The sequence below is a fragment of the Zingiber officinale genome, chromosome 5B (genome assembly GCF_018446385.1).
Source record: "Zingiber officinale cultivar Zhangliang chromosome 5B, Zo_v1.1, whole genome shotgun sequence".
Classification (NCBI taxonomy): Eukaryota; Viridiplantae; Streptophyta; class Magnoliopsida; order Zingiberales; family Zingiberaceae; genus Zingiber; species Zingiber officinale.
The window spans coordinates 104,257,867-104,269,835 of NC_055995.1; the positions used below are offsets into that span (position 1 = coordinate 104,257,867).

General features: G+C 40.1%; 1 protein-coding gene across 3 annotated transcripts; it reads right to left on the minus strand.

Annotated features, from left to right (window-relative positions):
• Window positions 1-5,190: 5,190 nt before the first annotated feature.
• On the minus strand, window positions 5,191-10,809 carry LOC121985258 (transcription repressor KAN1-like). Of its 3 annotated transcripts, none has more exons than XM_042538592.1 (7): window positions 10,109-10,809; window positions 9,054-9,972; window positions 8,881-8,957; window positions 8,210-8,255; window positions 7,932-8,091; window positions 5,848-5,923; window positions 5,191-5,693 (listed from the first exon to the last, which is right to left on the minus strand). In XM_042538592.1, exons 2-7 carry the CDS (start codon window positions 9,883-9,885, stop codon window positions 5,589-5,591), a joined length of 1,296 nt encoding a protein of 431 aa, XP_042394526.1. In that variant the 5' UTR covers window positions 9,886-9,972; window positions 10,109-10,809; the 3' UTR covers window positions 5,191-5,588. The 3 variants fall into 3 exon arrangements, with proteins under 3 accessions (XP_042394526.1, XP_042394525.1, XP_042394524.1); XM_042538591.1 differs by having other exon boundaries at window positions 10,071-10,809; XM_042538590.1 differs by having other exon boundaries at window positions 9,054-10,809.
• Between the last annotated feature and the right edge of the window lie 1,160 nt (window positions 10,810-11,969).

The following is an 11,969-nucleotide window of genomic DNA, read 5'->3' on the forward strand; positions in this document are numbered from 1 at the left end:
TTTGGATCTGTAGTCGCGAGGATGCTTCCTTTTGCATATGGTGCAAAGCTTCATGCAGATGGTGCACAGTAGTGTCATAGTTCAGAAACTCCATGAATCAGAATTCCTGATTGTCGACTTGAATATATTTTTCGATGGAATTTGTTTTGCTTGTAGATAGCACAATTGAAATCAGCTGATGTAAGGGAATTACAACCTGCACATTAACCATGATGAGAGTTTCAGTTAGTAAACTTGATTAAATTAATAAAGCATATATGAGTTGAGAAGGAAAATAAGAATACTTCAAATTAATCATTAAATCACAGATAAGATTAAGTACATAAAATCGTAAAAAATTACTGAAACATATTAATTTCTATTACAATCTATTGGTGTATAGAAAAGAAAAGAAACACGAGGGAAAAAAATCTATGCATGAGGCTGTGTAAAACAATTTGAGGACTCAATGAAGATCGTTAAGTCAATAAAGCAAAAGACATGAGTGTTGGGACCGATGTGCCCGCTAGAGGGGGGGTGAATAGCGTCTCACCCAAATCGATGGCTTCCTACGTATTCGTTAGTGCGCAAGCGGAATAATACAATACAAATTACGAATACGAAAGCTAAAGATAAAGAAAAGAACAAGCAAACCAATGCACGTCGATGTAACGTGGTTCGGAGATGATGCTCCTACTCCACGTCTGTCCGTAAGGTGGACGATCCCTCAATCCATCGGTGGATTAGTCCCCGGAAACTCCGGCTAGCTCAAACCGCTCCTTGTGGGTGGAGAAACCTCACCACAACTTCAACCAAGAACACTTGGACACAAGAGATCCTTGAGCACTTTGGTGACTACTAATTAGGCTTTAACCAAGTCTAATTTCGTCACCTTGGCCGGCCATCCCAAGCTCCTTCTTATAGAGCTTGGAACAAATCAGTAAGCTGATTTGCGCGTTACCAGTCGACTGGTCCTTGCACCAGTCGACTGGTGTCAGCCCAACGGCTCTCTCAACGGCTCTCTACAGTGCACCAGTCGACTATTATAGTCACCAGTCGACTGCTACAGTACTGCTACAGTGACGCTACAGTACTGCTGCAATAAACCCTAATTCTAGGATTTTACCTCGAGTACATTCACTCAACACTCGTTCTCGCCCGACCAACCTAGACCTAGCCTTCTAGCCTCCTCCATCAGCTTTGCGTCCCTCGGATGCCTCCCTATCCTTCACGTCTTGCCTTCTGGAGCTTCCATCGGTCTTGTCATTGTTGTCGGGTCTTCCTTTGCCAAGAGGTCGCGCCTCCGGGACTTCATCCATTGCCAAGTCACACTTGGACTTACGTTGCCAAGACTACATGCTTGGACTTACACCGCCAAGACTCATCCTTGGACTTTCCTCCTTTGCCAAGATTACACTTGGACTTACGTTGCCAAGACTACATGCTTGGACTTACACCGCCAAGACTCACCCTTGGACTTTCCTTGTTGTACCTATATCCTGCACACTCACAATGCATATCAAATACAACAATAAACCTAACTTAAACCTTTGCTCAATATCAAAACTTAGGGCACCTAGATTGCTTCAACAATGAGGAGGAGGTGATCAATGGAGGCTCAGTAAAATAAACTTGTTGAAAATCAAAAGTATGAGCATTAAGCTGAAATGTTTTCAAGAAGAAAACAAAATAAGATGACAAAACAAAACCAATAGCATGGGCACAAGGTATATCAATTTGGTGAGAAACCTCTCATATAGTATTAAAAATGATTAAAAAAAAGGAGTACTGATTATTAAACTTTTAGCTCACTGATAAAAAAAAATGAGCCTACAATATATACCTTTAAAATAACTACTTTTTTAGATTAACTTAAGTTAATGCAGTAGTATGTAGTTTCTCATGCAAACCAAACTTTTCTCATACAAACGCAGCTAAAACTCCAATGTAGCACGTTACATTACAAAAAATTTAAAACTAGATGCATAAAATTCTATTTAAAATATCTACAAAATTGTGACAAGATAGTACAGTAAGACTTGAAGATAGTACAGTAAAACTTGAAAATTGTGACAATATCTACAAAATTGTGACAAGCAGTGTACATTTTCCATGTATCACTGCTTGAAAATCTCCTTTTTAACCATCTACAAACACTAGAGCATGACAAACAATGCTCAACCACATTGCTAATTGCCTCATTCTTTTCAACACATTGTATCTCTAACATCACAAACATCATTGTTCTAGCAATCATCTCAAACATAAAGACATTACAACATAGATATCGATATAATTTGGGCATATCTAAGTTTCTACTTCCTATTCTTTGTGAATTTTCTGCATGCATACTTCCATCATTTCAACTAAAAGATGCCTATGAATCGAAGACAATCTCACATACCTTTAACTATAACATTAAGATCATAAGTTTGTCTAAGAGAACAAACTACCACATAAAAGAATCCATGGAATAATGAATACCTCATTGTAAGTTGATGAATATGTATCGAAGTGGAATTGAATTCATTTCAAAGAATCAACTAAACTAGTCGAATTGTACGAGGTAGCATCCCATTGTCCAATATATACGTTCTGTGCTTGATATCTCTAGAGGCGAACTTCCAAAGAGTGAAAACGCCATGGACGAGCTTGTAGGAGTTGGCCTTGTCATTCTTGAAGACAATGGAAGCTACAGCTAAAGCAGCAGCAACCTCTGCGGCGAGGTCAGAGCACCTAGCCCAACAGATGACAACCAGCACTGATAATCAATGTCCTCTGGCCTCATCCAAGAGTAGTGGTCGTTTAGCTTGGATCCTCTTGAAGCTAAACCTTGCTCAACCTACAAAAACTAAATATTTCAAAGCACCATTTAGGGTTAATTTCTATAAACACTGTCTTTTTTTGCTCTCCTTTACCTCTGCAACGATGTTATTAGTGGTGTCGGCGGAGGAATTTAAGGTTTTTAGTAGGTAATCGACACCCCACCTTATGATCTCCTTGATGTGGTGGAGCTCTTTGGTGGATTCATATTTGGCACTGTACTCGATAACGCTCCAACTGAGCAAGGTCATGGAGAAGGAAAGGGGGAAGGTGAACTTGATGGCATCGCCAACATCATAGAATCCACTGACGAGGCTTCCCGTATGATTGATTAGAGAGGTCATCCCTCAAGCCGAAGTTTCCCCTCCACGATACATTGTTGAGTTTTGGAATCGGCCTTTCTGAAAAGAAATCAGGGGTAAAAGGAATGTTTTTTAATCCAATCAAAATCCTTTTTAATTTTTCGAAGAGGTTGTCGATGAGGACTCACATTGCTAGGCATTGAAGAACATAAGGGCAGAAGTGCGAGGTTGTAGTTATCTTGCGGCGACTAAGGGGCAGCGATGAGAGTGATGAAGGAGGAGCGTCGTAGAGATGGTGGAGTGCAGAGGCAAAGCGCAAAAGGTTTCGGTAGAGAGGAAGGTTTCGAGCGGAGAAGAAGGGTTCTGGTGAAGAGGAGTAAGTTTTGCGGCGGAAAATTTTTATGAAGAGGGAGTCGCGAGGTGGCTTTAGGGATTTGGTGGAAAGAATTTGGCTAAGGATTTGCTCGTGATGTGGGAGCAAAAGTTTAGGGATTCTATAATTAAAAAAAAAATATTAACAATGTGTGTTAATATTTTTTTACAGATAATATTTATTGACATCGTATATATTTTGTACGCCGTCATTTATATAAGTATAATAATATTAACAGCGCGCTCTGCACGCTATTAATATTAAGTTTTAACGGCGCACTTTACACGCCATTAATATTAAGTTTTAACGGCGCACTTTGCACGCCATAGAAAAGTTTATTGGCAGCATACTTTTTCTACACGTCGTCATTTGTATAAACATTATACTATCCGCATCGCACATAATTGGGCATGCCGTAAAAACTATTATTAACGACGTGCTCTAATCGCACGCCGTTGATGATGCGCTGCGGAAAGTCATATTTGTTGTAGTGCAAGTTCACGCTTTCATTTCTTGTCTGATAAACTCTCAATGTTTCTAGTTATAGCATCGTGAGTTTGAGGGAAAATGTTAGATTATATATATTTATTTATAACTTTTAAGGTATTTTGGTCATTTATTTTTAGGATTTAGGATGTCAATAAGGATTTATACAAGGATTTATATTCTGTATTTTTTATTATAAATTTTGGATTCAATAATATGATTAACTTTTTCTTTTTCTTAATTTCTACCTACACAACAAATGTTCTCTCTTGAATAATTAGTTTAGTATAAGAGATTCAAGAAGAGAAAAGATATTAAAAATAATCAACATCTAAATTTTCTAAATTGGCAAATTGTTTCTCGTGCTCCTCATGGTGATCTTGTAACCTTCATTTGTTTGTGCATGAATACGTGTCAAACTTGCCCCCACGGGCGGGATCAACTGGTTATGACATGGATTCTTGCAGCATGAGTCGAGAGGTCGAGGGTCTGCGGCAGCAAATACGATAACATCAATATCTGTCCGTGCTAAACACCTGAGACCACCATGTCATAGCTGGGCCCGTATTCACCGTGATTTACTCCCTCTCATACTTGTGGGGCTGGGTTGAGGGGGCCGCTGGGTTGGCGGTTCCAACCTTTGCAGCATGAATACGTGTCAAACTTAAGTTTGATTTATCTCTAAACAAACGTCAGTTTGTATCTTTTCTAATCTTTATATTTTTGTGAATTTTAAAAACTAAAGTAGCCTGTTTTATGCTATATATCTATATTTCTATAATAATTAAATATATGTGTGATCTGTATAAAAATGATGCATGTATGGAACATTTAGTTGCAATAAACCAAGGGCAAAGAAACAAAGTTTCTTTTAACTTATCTCATTTTTGTTTTACTTGATTGGTTTTATCAGAAACTTCCAACAGGTTCTTATGCCTAGAATATTTTTTTTAAAAAAAAATATATATTTCTTTGCCTTTGCAGTATACTTGGTATCCAAACTACTCTCCTAATCCTAATTACAAACAAAAATGATTTAGAAAATCTAGTGAGTTTGAAAAGTTTGATAACTACAATCAATTTGGCACTAGAGTTGCATATATGATGAGGTGCAACAGTATATGTAGCCTGCTCTTGCAACATTTTCATACATATCCATATATATCAATCAATATGTACACAGAAGAAGCTAGACCAATGGCAAGTTGATAATGAAAGTGATAAATATAGCCAATATTGGAGAAAGTAGATTAATTAATTTATACTGTGCTTGTTGCCTCAACCATACAATTTCTACCTTTAACTTTTTTTTACGTCTTACAATTTCAACTTTCCATGTGTAAAATAACCCCATGACCACCTTCACCTTTAGTCATATGCCATGCCAGTGACTAAAGTTTAATTAGACAAAAGAGAAAGGAAAAAGAGGAGAATGGCTCGAAAGTACTGTACTACTGCTATCTGCAAGAGCTAGAGACCAAGTTCAATTTGTAGCAAGCTTCAGTGCATCTTCATGGCATCATATGACCCTCCTTTCCTCTCCCCCTCCATTAATTATATTGCATGAATATAAAGTTTGGAGTGATGCTTATATCTAAAATACCAAAATGATCATATCATATATATCAAACATGCTCAGTCCCATTCCAATCTGGTCTACCTAATGTGAACTCCAAGCTAGGATTTCTGAGTTCTTCTGAGGCTCCTGGTTGATTGTAAGGATCATTATCCTGAGAAAAAGCATGATATGCTCATGATTCAAACTCTTGATTCATGCTTGAATATATTCGAAAGAAGTTACTTATTCATTTATCTTTTAAGAAGAAACAAAAAAGACAGTTTGTGAAATTATGATCCTATATTGTATATGTCCAAGAGCTAAACCTCAATGTCAGATGAGGAGAATTCAGCTGGACGCGCCCCATCTAGCTCACAGCTCTTTTGAGTCCATCCACTCCGGCTGAAAATAGTCCATTATATTACAAGAGAAAATGTCATTAGACAGCAACAATTAATACCTATATAAGTTTAATGACAAAAATAATAATTCTACATAAGTTAGTTTTTTTTTCTATATTTTCACGTGTTAAGTATAAATACATAAAAAAATTGTATTAATTTTATGTATTAGTATTTGTTTTTCTCTTTTAGAGGGTTCTAACTCGATTCTTACTTTTATGTATTAGTATATGGTGTTTTTCATATTTGAAAAAACATGTCATGATTAATTTTAGTTCCTACTATATATCACTTGACAATTCCCATCTTCTTACTAATCTATTTGTAAGATTTAGACAAACCTACTTCAATAAATATGCTGGTTAAGCGCAAACAAGTTATGCAAACCCAAATAATTCTACACCTTAAGACAAATACTACCACCTAATGCAATAATTAAATCATCTGATATTTCTAAATTCCATTCACGTATGTAATAGTAACATTGAATCAAACATTCAAATGGTAAAATAATCATTATTAATTGTTAAGCATGTTAAATAGTAGTTGTACCGCATAGAATACTAGCTATCTAGTGTCATGTACAATAATACAATGTAATGAAGCTACACATTGAAGTATCCTATCTACTAAATGTAGCCATGTAACCCATGGATGAGACTAGAAATATAAGCAACTTTAGCTTGTGGAATGGTCGTATTTAAACACAGCGCACCATCTCAGTAGAGGGCAAAAGCATATATGTCAGTCTTTCATCCAATATGTGATATATTTACTTGTCCTCATAAATTCTGGTGTATTTAGACACAAGCACAGACGAAACTAATCAATTGCCTTTCCCTATTTAACTAACTAGCAAAATGTATATACATAAAGTATAAGCGAAGTGCAACTTCTGCTGAAAAGTGTAGGATAAATGTTGCATTCATCTAAGATTTGATTGCTTTCTTTCCTAGATAGCTTAGCTTTCCTTTTCCGCGATAAGACAACAGCTTCTTTTTGAATAATTGAATAAAAATTCATGCAAAAGCTAAAGCAACCAAAAGAGGCTTTTATCAGTTACTAAAGATAGAAATCAACAAGGATCCGCTATAAGACACACTACCTTCCTTCATAGCTCCAAACTCATTGCCTTAAATCACTGACGACAAAGAACAAATCAACATTTTTCTGTTCCAAATTTTCCCCAGTTTGTGTTTTACATCCTCGTAATCTCTCAACTTTGGGTTCATTAAGTGGCTTTTGATTAACCGAGAAGAGTAGGAATGAACAGTGATATATGATTTTTTTGTTTAACTGATTGGAGAAGTGAAAGGTCCAAAGAGAAGGAATATGAGATCTTGACTCGATGTGTTGATTTTTGGAAGTTTCTCGGTAGAAATTAGCAAGGCGAGGGGATATTTATTTGGAGATAGAGAAACTCAAATTGTTTTCTAGGTATTGGGGCATGTCAGGTCAAAACACATTTCTGGAATCAGAGCCATGCATCGAAAAGAAAGATAAAATAAAATAAAAACAAAGTAAGGGAAAGGTCAAAGAAGAGTTCAAGAACCATCAACATGCTACTATAGTATAATGCAATAAAGCCAAGGAGACAAGGATGCTAAAGAGAGGAGGTATATAGGCCTTTTTGGTCCTATGTGACAACACACCATCGCCTATTACCCCTTGCCACTGCCCTATCCTAGCCTACCCCTTCCTTATTCTCCACTAATTGTAAAGCATCATCTTCGACGCCACGATAATATACCTACTAATTGTTCTTTGACATGACATTAAACTTGTGTGTCTTCTTTACTTGTTGGAGATACTCCCTGTTAGTTGTGTTTGCTTTTTGAGTCCTACAAGCTAAGTGCCATGTCTCTCCCCGTAGGAAAAGGCTAAGCAATACAAAAGCAAAAGCTGCCATTCACTTAGCAAGCAGTTCTACGTGTGTGTCTGTGAGAAGATATCTGCCTTCTGTTTTTTTTTTTTTGTAAAAAAATAAATATTGACAAGTAACTAAATACCTTGATGAGTTAGTCCACTTAGTAGAGGTGTTAGCAATGGTGGAAGGGAAGTCCAAGGTTTTAGCTCCATCTGAGACTCTGTGCTCCATAATCTGCCGTCCTATGTTGAGATCAACATTGCTCGGAGATAAGTCCTCTTCGCCTGAGCCATCTGACTGGCCTGGTTACCATTGATGAAGAGTCCATGCATATTTTGTGAAGGCCAGCAGCCAGCCAATTAATTAAATAGAGGAGATTGAAAAGGGAGGTTAATAACAAGGCTAAGCAATATGAATTACCTGAGGAAGCAGCAGGCTTGTCAGTGGTTTTCAGAGTTCTATACATCTGCAGAGGCAAAAGATGGAAACATTGCAGAGAGCAGTGAAGAAAGAGATTAATTGGGAGAGCACAAACACAAGAAAAGACCACGCAGTGAGCTCACGAGACAAGCAAGGAATTACGATAAAAGAAAAGAAGAATATATTATGGAGGGGGTGATGAGGAGAAAACTAGAAATTTAATTAAAATAATAATAATCCATTGGATGTAAAAGAGTAGAGCAGGAAGAGGTAGGCTATCCGCAAGCAGAGGCCGAGTGGGCAGATCCAACCTTTCTTTTTAAAGAACCTTGTTTGTTCTTTCTTCTTTTTTTTCTTACCCTACTACTACGACGCTTGTTGGCGTTGGGTGTGTTGCATTATTGTGAAATGATGACACTTTTCTCTCTTCTCCCTCCATCTGATTTGGCACAGCAATCGATGGATGGAGGACGCAGTGATATGAGTGACTGAATGAATGAGTGAATGAAAGAATAGATGTGTCTGCTTCGCACAGACTACACTTCCGTACTCCGATTAGATGATGGAAGAAATTATAAGAGATTAGAAAAAAAATTAAAAAAAAACAGAACCAAGCGCCTTCGTTCAATGAATCAAGCAGTGTAATCTGTGGGAGAGTAAGAGGAAGGTACCTGCAAATGGCTCTTCACATGAGCTAAAGTGAGGTCCTTGACATCCATGAGCTCGAGAACCGACTTTGGAGTTGCCCCTGCATTGGAGTAATCACGGAAATAATGGAGAATTAACAATAGATCGAACGTGTAGCATTGTGTTGGAGGTGATGATACGATGATGCGGTGCCTACTCTCGTGGCCGCCGAGGAGTTCGACGGCGTGGACGAAGCGGGCGTGGAGGGTGCTGGTCCACCGCATCCGCGGCGCGCGCATGCTGCGCTTAGCTGGCAGCTTCGGGAGGAACCGCGACCGCATCAGCATGCTGGCGTGATTGGAAGCTTCGAAGGGCCTGATCATGCCGTAATTGTTGTAGTGGTGGTGGTGGAAGTGCTGATGATGGTGGTGCGGGTGGTGGTTCTTGATCAGAAGCTCCGGTGAAAAGGCAGCTCCGTTGATCCGCGACGACGGGTGGTGAGGGAGAATACGGTGATAAGGAGACGCGCCTGCGCTAGGTATGGGGGCGAGGAATGAGGACGACGGCATCGCGTCGAAATTGGACGACGAGGAGGAGGGCCAGTGGGAGGAGAAGGCGGAGGCAGCAGCTTGATGCTTTGGATCGGAGGGGAAGAAAGGGAGAGGCGGCGTGCTGGCCCCCGCGCTGCTGCAATTTGTGTTGTAGACTGGGATGCCTTTTATCGGCGTCAGCCCGTCGAAGGAGGTGCCCCCGATCGCACGGTGAGTAATGTGGCAGCGATCCAGCTGCGGCATATGCGATTGGTGGTTCTCCGACAATCTCGGCGGCGGCCACCACATGCTTTCGGCTGTCGGCGCCGTAGTGGAAGGGTAAGAAAGAGAGAGCTCGGTGCGAGCGGCATCATCTTCGACGTCCTCCAGGAAGCTGCGGGAGGACTCGCTGGCGGTTGCACAAATTACTGAAGCAGCAGGACTGACGTTTGGAGGGCTGATGTGCAAGGAGAGGTCCGGCGATGACGTCGTCATGGCGGTCTCCATTGGCATTTCCATGTCTCCTTCCCCTCCTGTCCGCTATTCCTTGCTCGATTAAGGCTTTCTTCTCGATGGCCGACTGGAATTGGACATTACAGCATCTACCTAATGAATCACAAAGTGTTGAGAGTAAGAAGAGAAAGGATCTTGTTTCCAAAGTGAAGAAGAAAGGAGAGAGAGAGAGAGGGGGGAAAGAGGCAGACGACGGTTTGGAGCAGCTTGTGTTGTCTGTGTTCGCTACCTGATCGATCAATATATATACGAAGAAAGCAAAAGAACAAACAATTTGGAAAGATCTTGGAGTGCTAGCTCTCCTAGGTTTGAGAAGCTAAGCAGGACAAGAATTACCAGACTAGCTAGTTAAGGATTGGGAAAATTAAAGAAGATAAGAGGACTAATTAAGAGCAAAACAAACAAAGAAGGTTTTTTTTATTATTATTTATAGAGATTTTAGTTATCCGCTAGGATTTGAAGGATGGATGGGAGAAGAGAAAGGCTCAATTTGCAGGGAGAGAGAGAGAGAGAGAGAGAGAGAGAGAGAGAGAGAGGATGCATGTCAATGTTTGGGAGCTAGTTGTGGATGAGAGACAGAAACTTTGATGCTCGGGAAGGGATTATTTAGGCTGAGAAGAGTATATATGGGAAAATGACACTCCACAGAAAACTAATGGCAGAGAGGAAGACTCCAAATTGTGTGTAGCATTCCGTTTTCTCTCAGCTTCAGCTTCAGATGAGAAAGGGATCAAAATTAATGCGCGACGGAGCAACAAAGATAAAAGAAAAAGAGAGAGTGAAGGGAGGGCTAGCTCGTGCGGGGATTCCTTTTCCCCCACTGCTGCCGCTTGCGCTTGTGCTTATGTGCCTTGTCAAAAGGAAATTCTCCCCTTTTTAACGGAGAAAAAAAAGGGGGCTTTGTCACCCTCCCTCTCTTCGAGTCTTTTCCCTCTTCGTCCTCCCCTCCTCTCCTCTCCTCTCCTCTCCTCTACTGCTCCAACTCTCTATATGATCTCTCTCTTATTAATTGGATTAGATAAGAGGTAGGTTACAATGTTCCTCCATGCATTTGCTAAGCAGCTGCCGGTCTTCCAGGACGTGGCCCACCTCTCTGCACAATGCCAAGACGCATTGTCTCATTCCCAGTGGGGGATCTCATTGCACATATGGGCTGTTTGCTGCTTCAACACCATGAAATATTTCTGCTGTCATCAACTGTAGCATCCAGTATTCAATGCTGTCGATGGGTGTAGCATGTTGGAATTCATCAGCCCCTAACATTAAAAGAGCCAGCTGAAGCCTCTGCTCATCGTGTACTTACCACTATGCCCTCTTTAACCCTTCCCTCACCTTCATTTCCACTTCACCGTCATTAGATTTAATCCCTGCATTTTGTGGTTTAGCCCCTATCAGTCGGCAACTAGAAATATATAGCAGCGTTGACCGAAGGGAAATTCAAGATCCTGCACGCATGTGTCGATTAACATATAATATTGGCCTAATCATTAAACATTTCAACTTCTAATTCCCATAACATACTTCCAAATATTCTTGTCCACATGTACATCTCCCAAACGCTAAGTTGACTTCAACACACACCCACATGACCGGATTATTTCAAACCCCCAGCTAGGGGCATGCAAAGGCGAATACCCTTGCCAGACTAGTTTTCTAATCGCCCTTTTCGACTCGAGTTAATGAGCGTGAACCTTGAGGGATGATTGGAGGCTTCACTACGGTCCAAACTTCTCCAGTTCCAAGGGTCTCCAAGCTCTCTCACACACAACATCATCACACACAAGTCCACAGACGCTATTTCTTGCGGCTAATAATAATAATTTGTTAAGGAAATAGAAAGATGGCAGCTCGGATTCCTAAGCCATGGGAATATAAAAACTTCTTTGGTTTGGCAACTCCCTCTCCCTCCTCTCTATCTCTCTCTCTCTCACTCTCCAACACTATGCATGTTGCATTTATGAGATTTGAAATGTCCATACCACACTGCTTCAATTCATGACAGAGATGCCTCCTCCTCATGTGAGTCGTCTCAGGCTCAGCATGTGTTCAACGTCCATGAAACCCAAACAACAAGACATTTGAGTAGATGT

Excerpts from the sequence above, each read along its gene's own strand:
- LOC121985258 (XM_042538592.1), bottom strand. The coding sequence starts at position 9,885 with ATGGAAATGCCAATGGAGACCGCCATGACGACGTCATCGCCGGACCTC. Across the intron at positions 8,256-8,880 it reads ATGTGAAGAGCCATTTGCAG|ATGTATAGAACTCTGAAAAC; the intron begins GTACCTTCCTCT and ends TTGCCTCTGCAG. Across the intron at positions 5,924-7,931 it reads AAGTGGACTAACTCATCAAG|CCGGAGTGGATGGACTCAAA; the intron begins GTATTTAGTTAC and ends GACTATTTTCAG.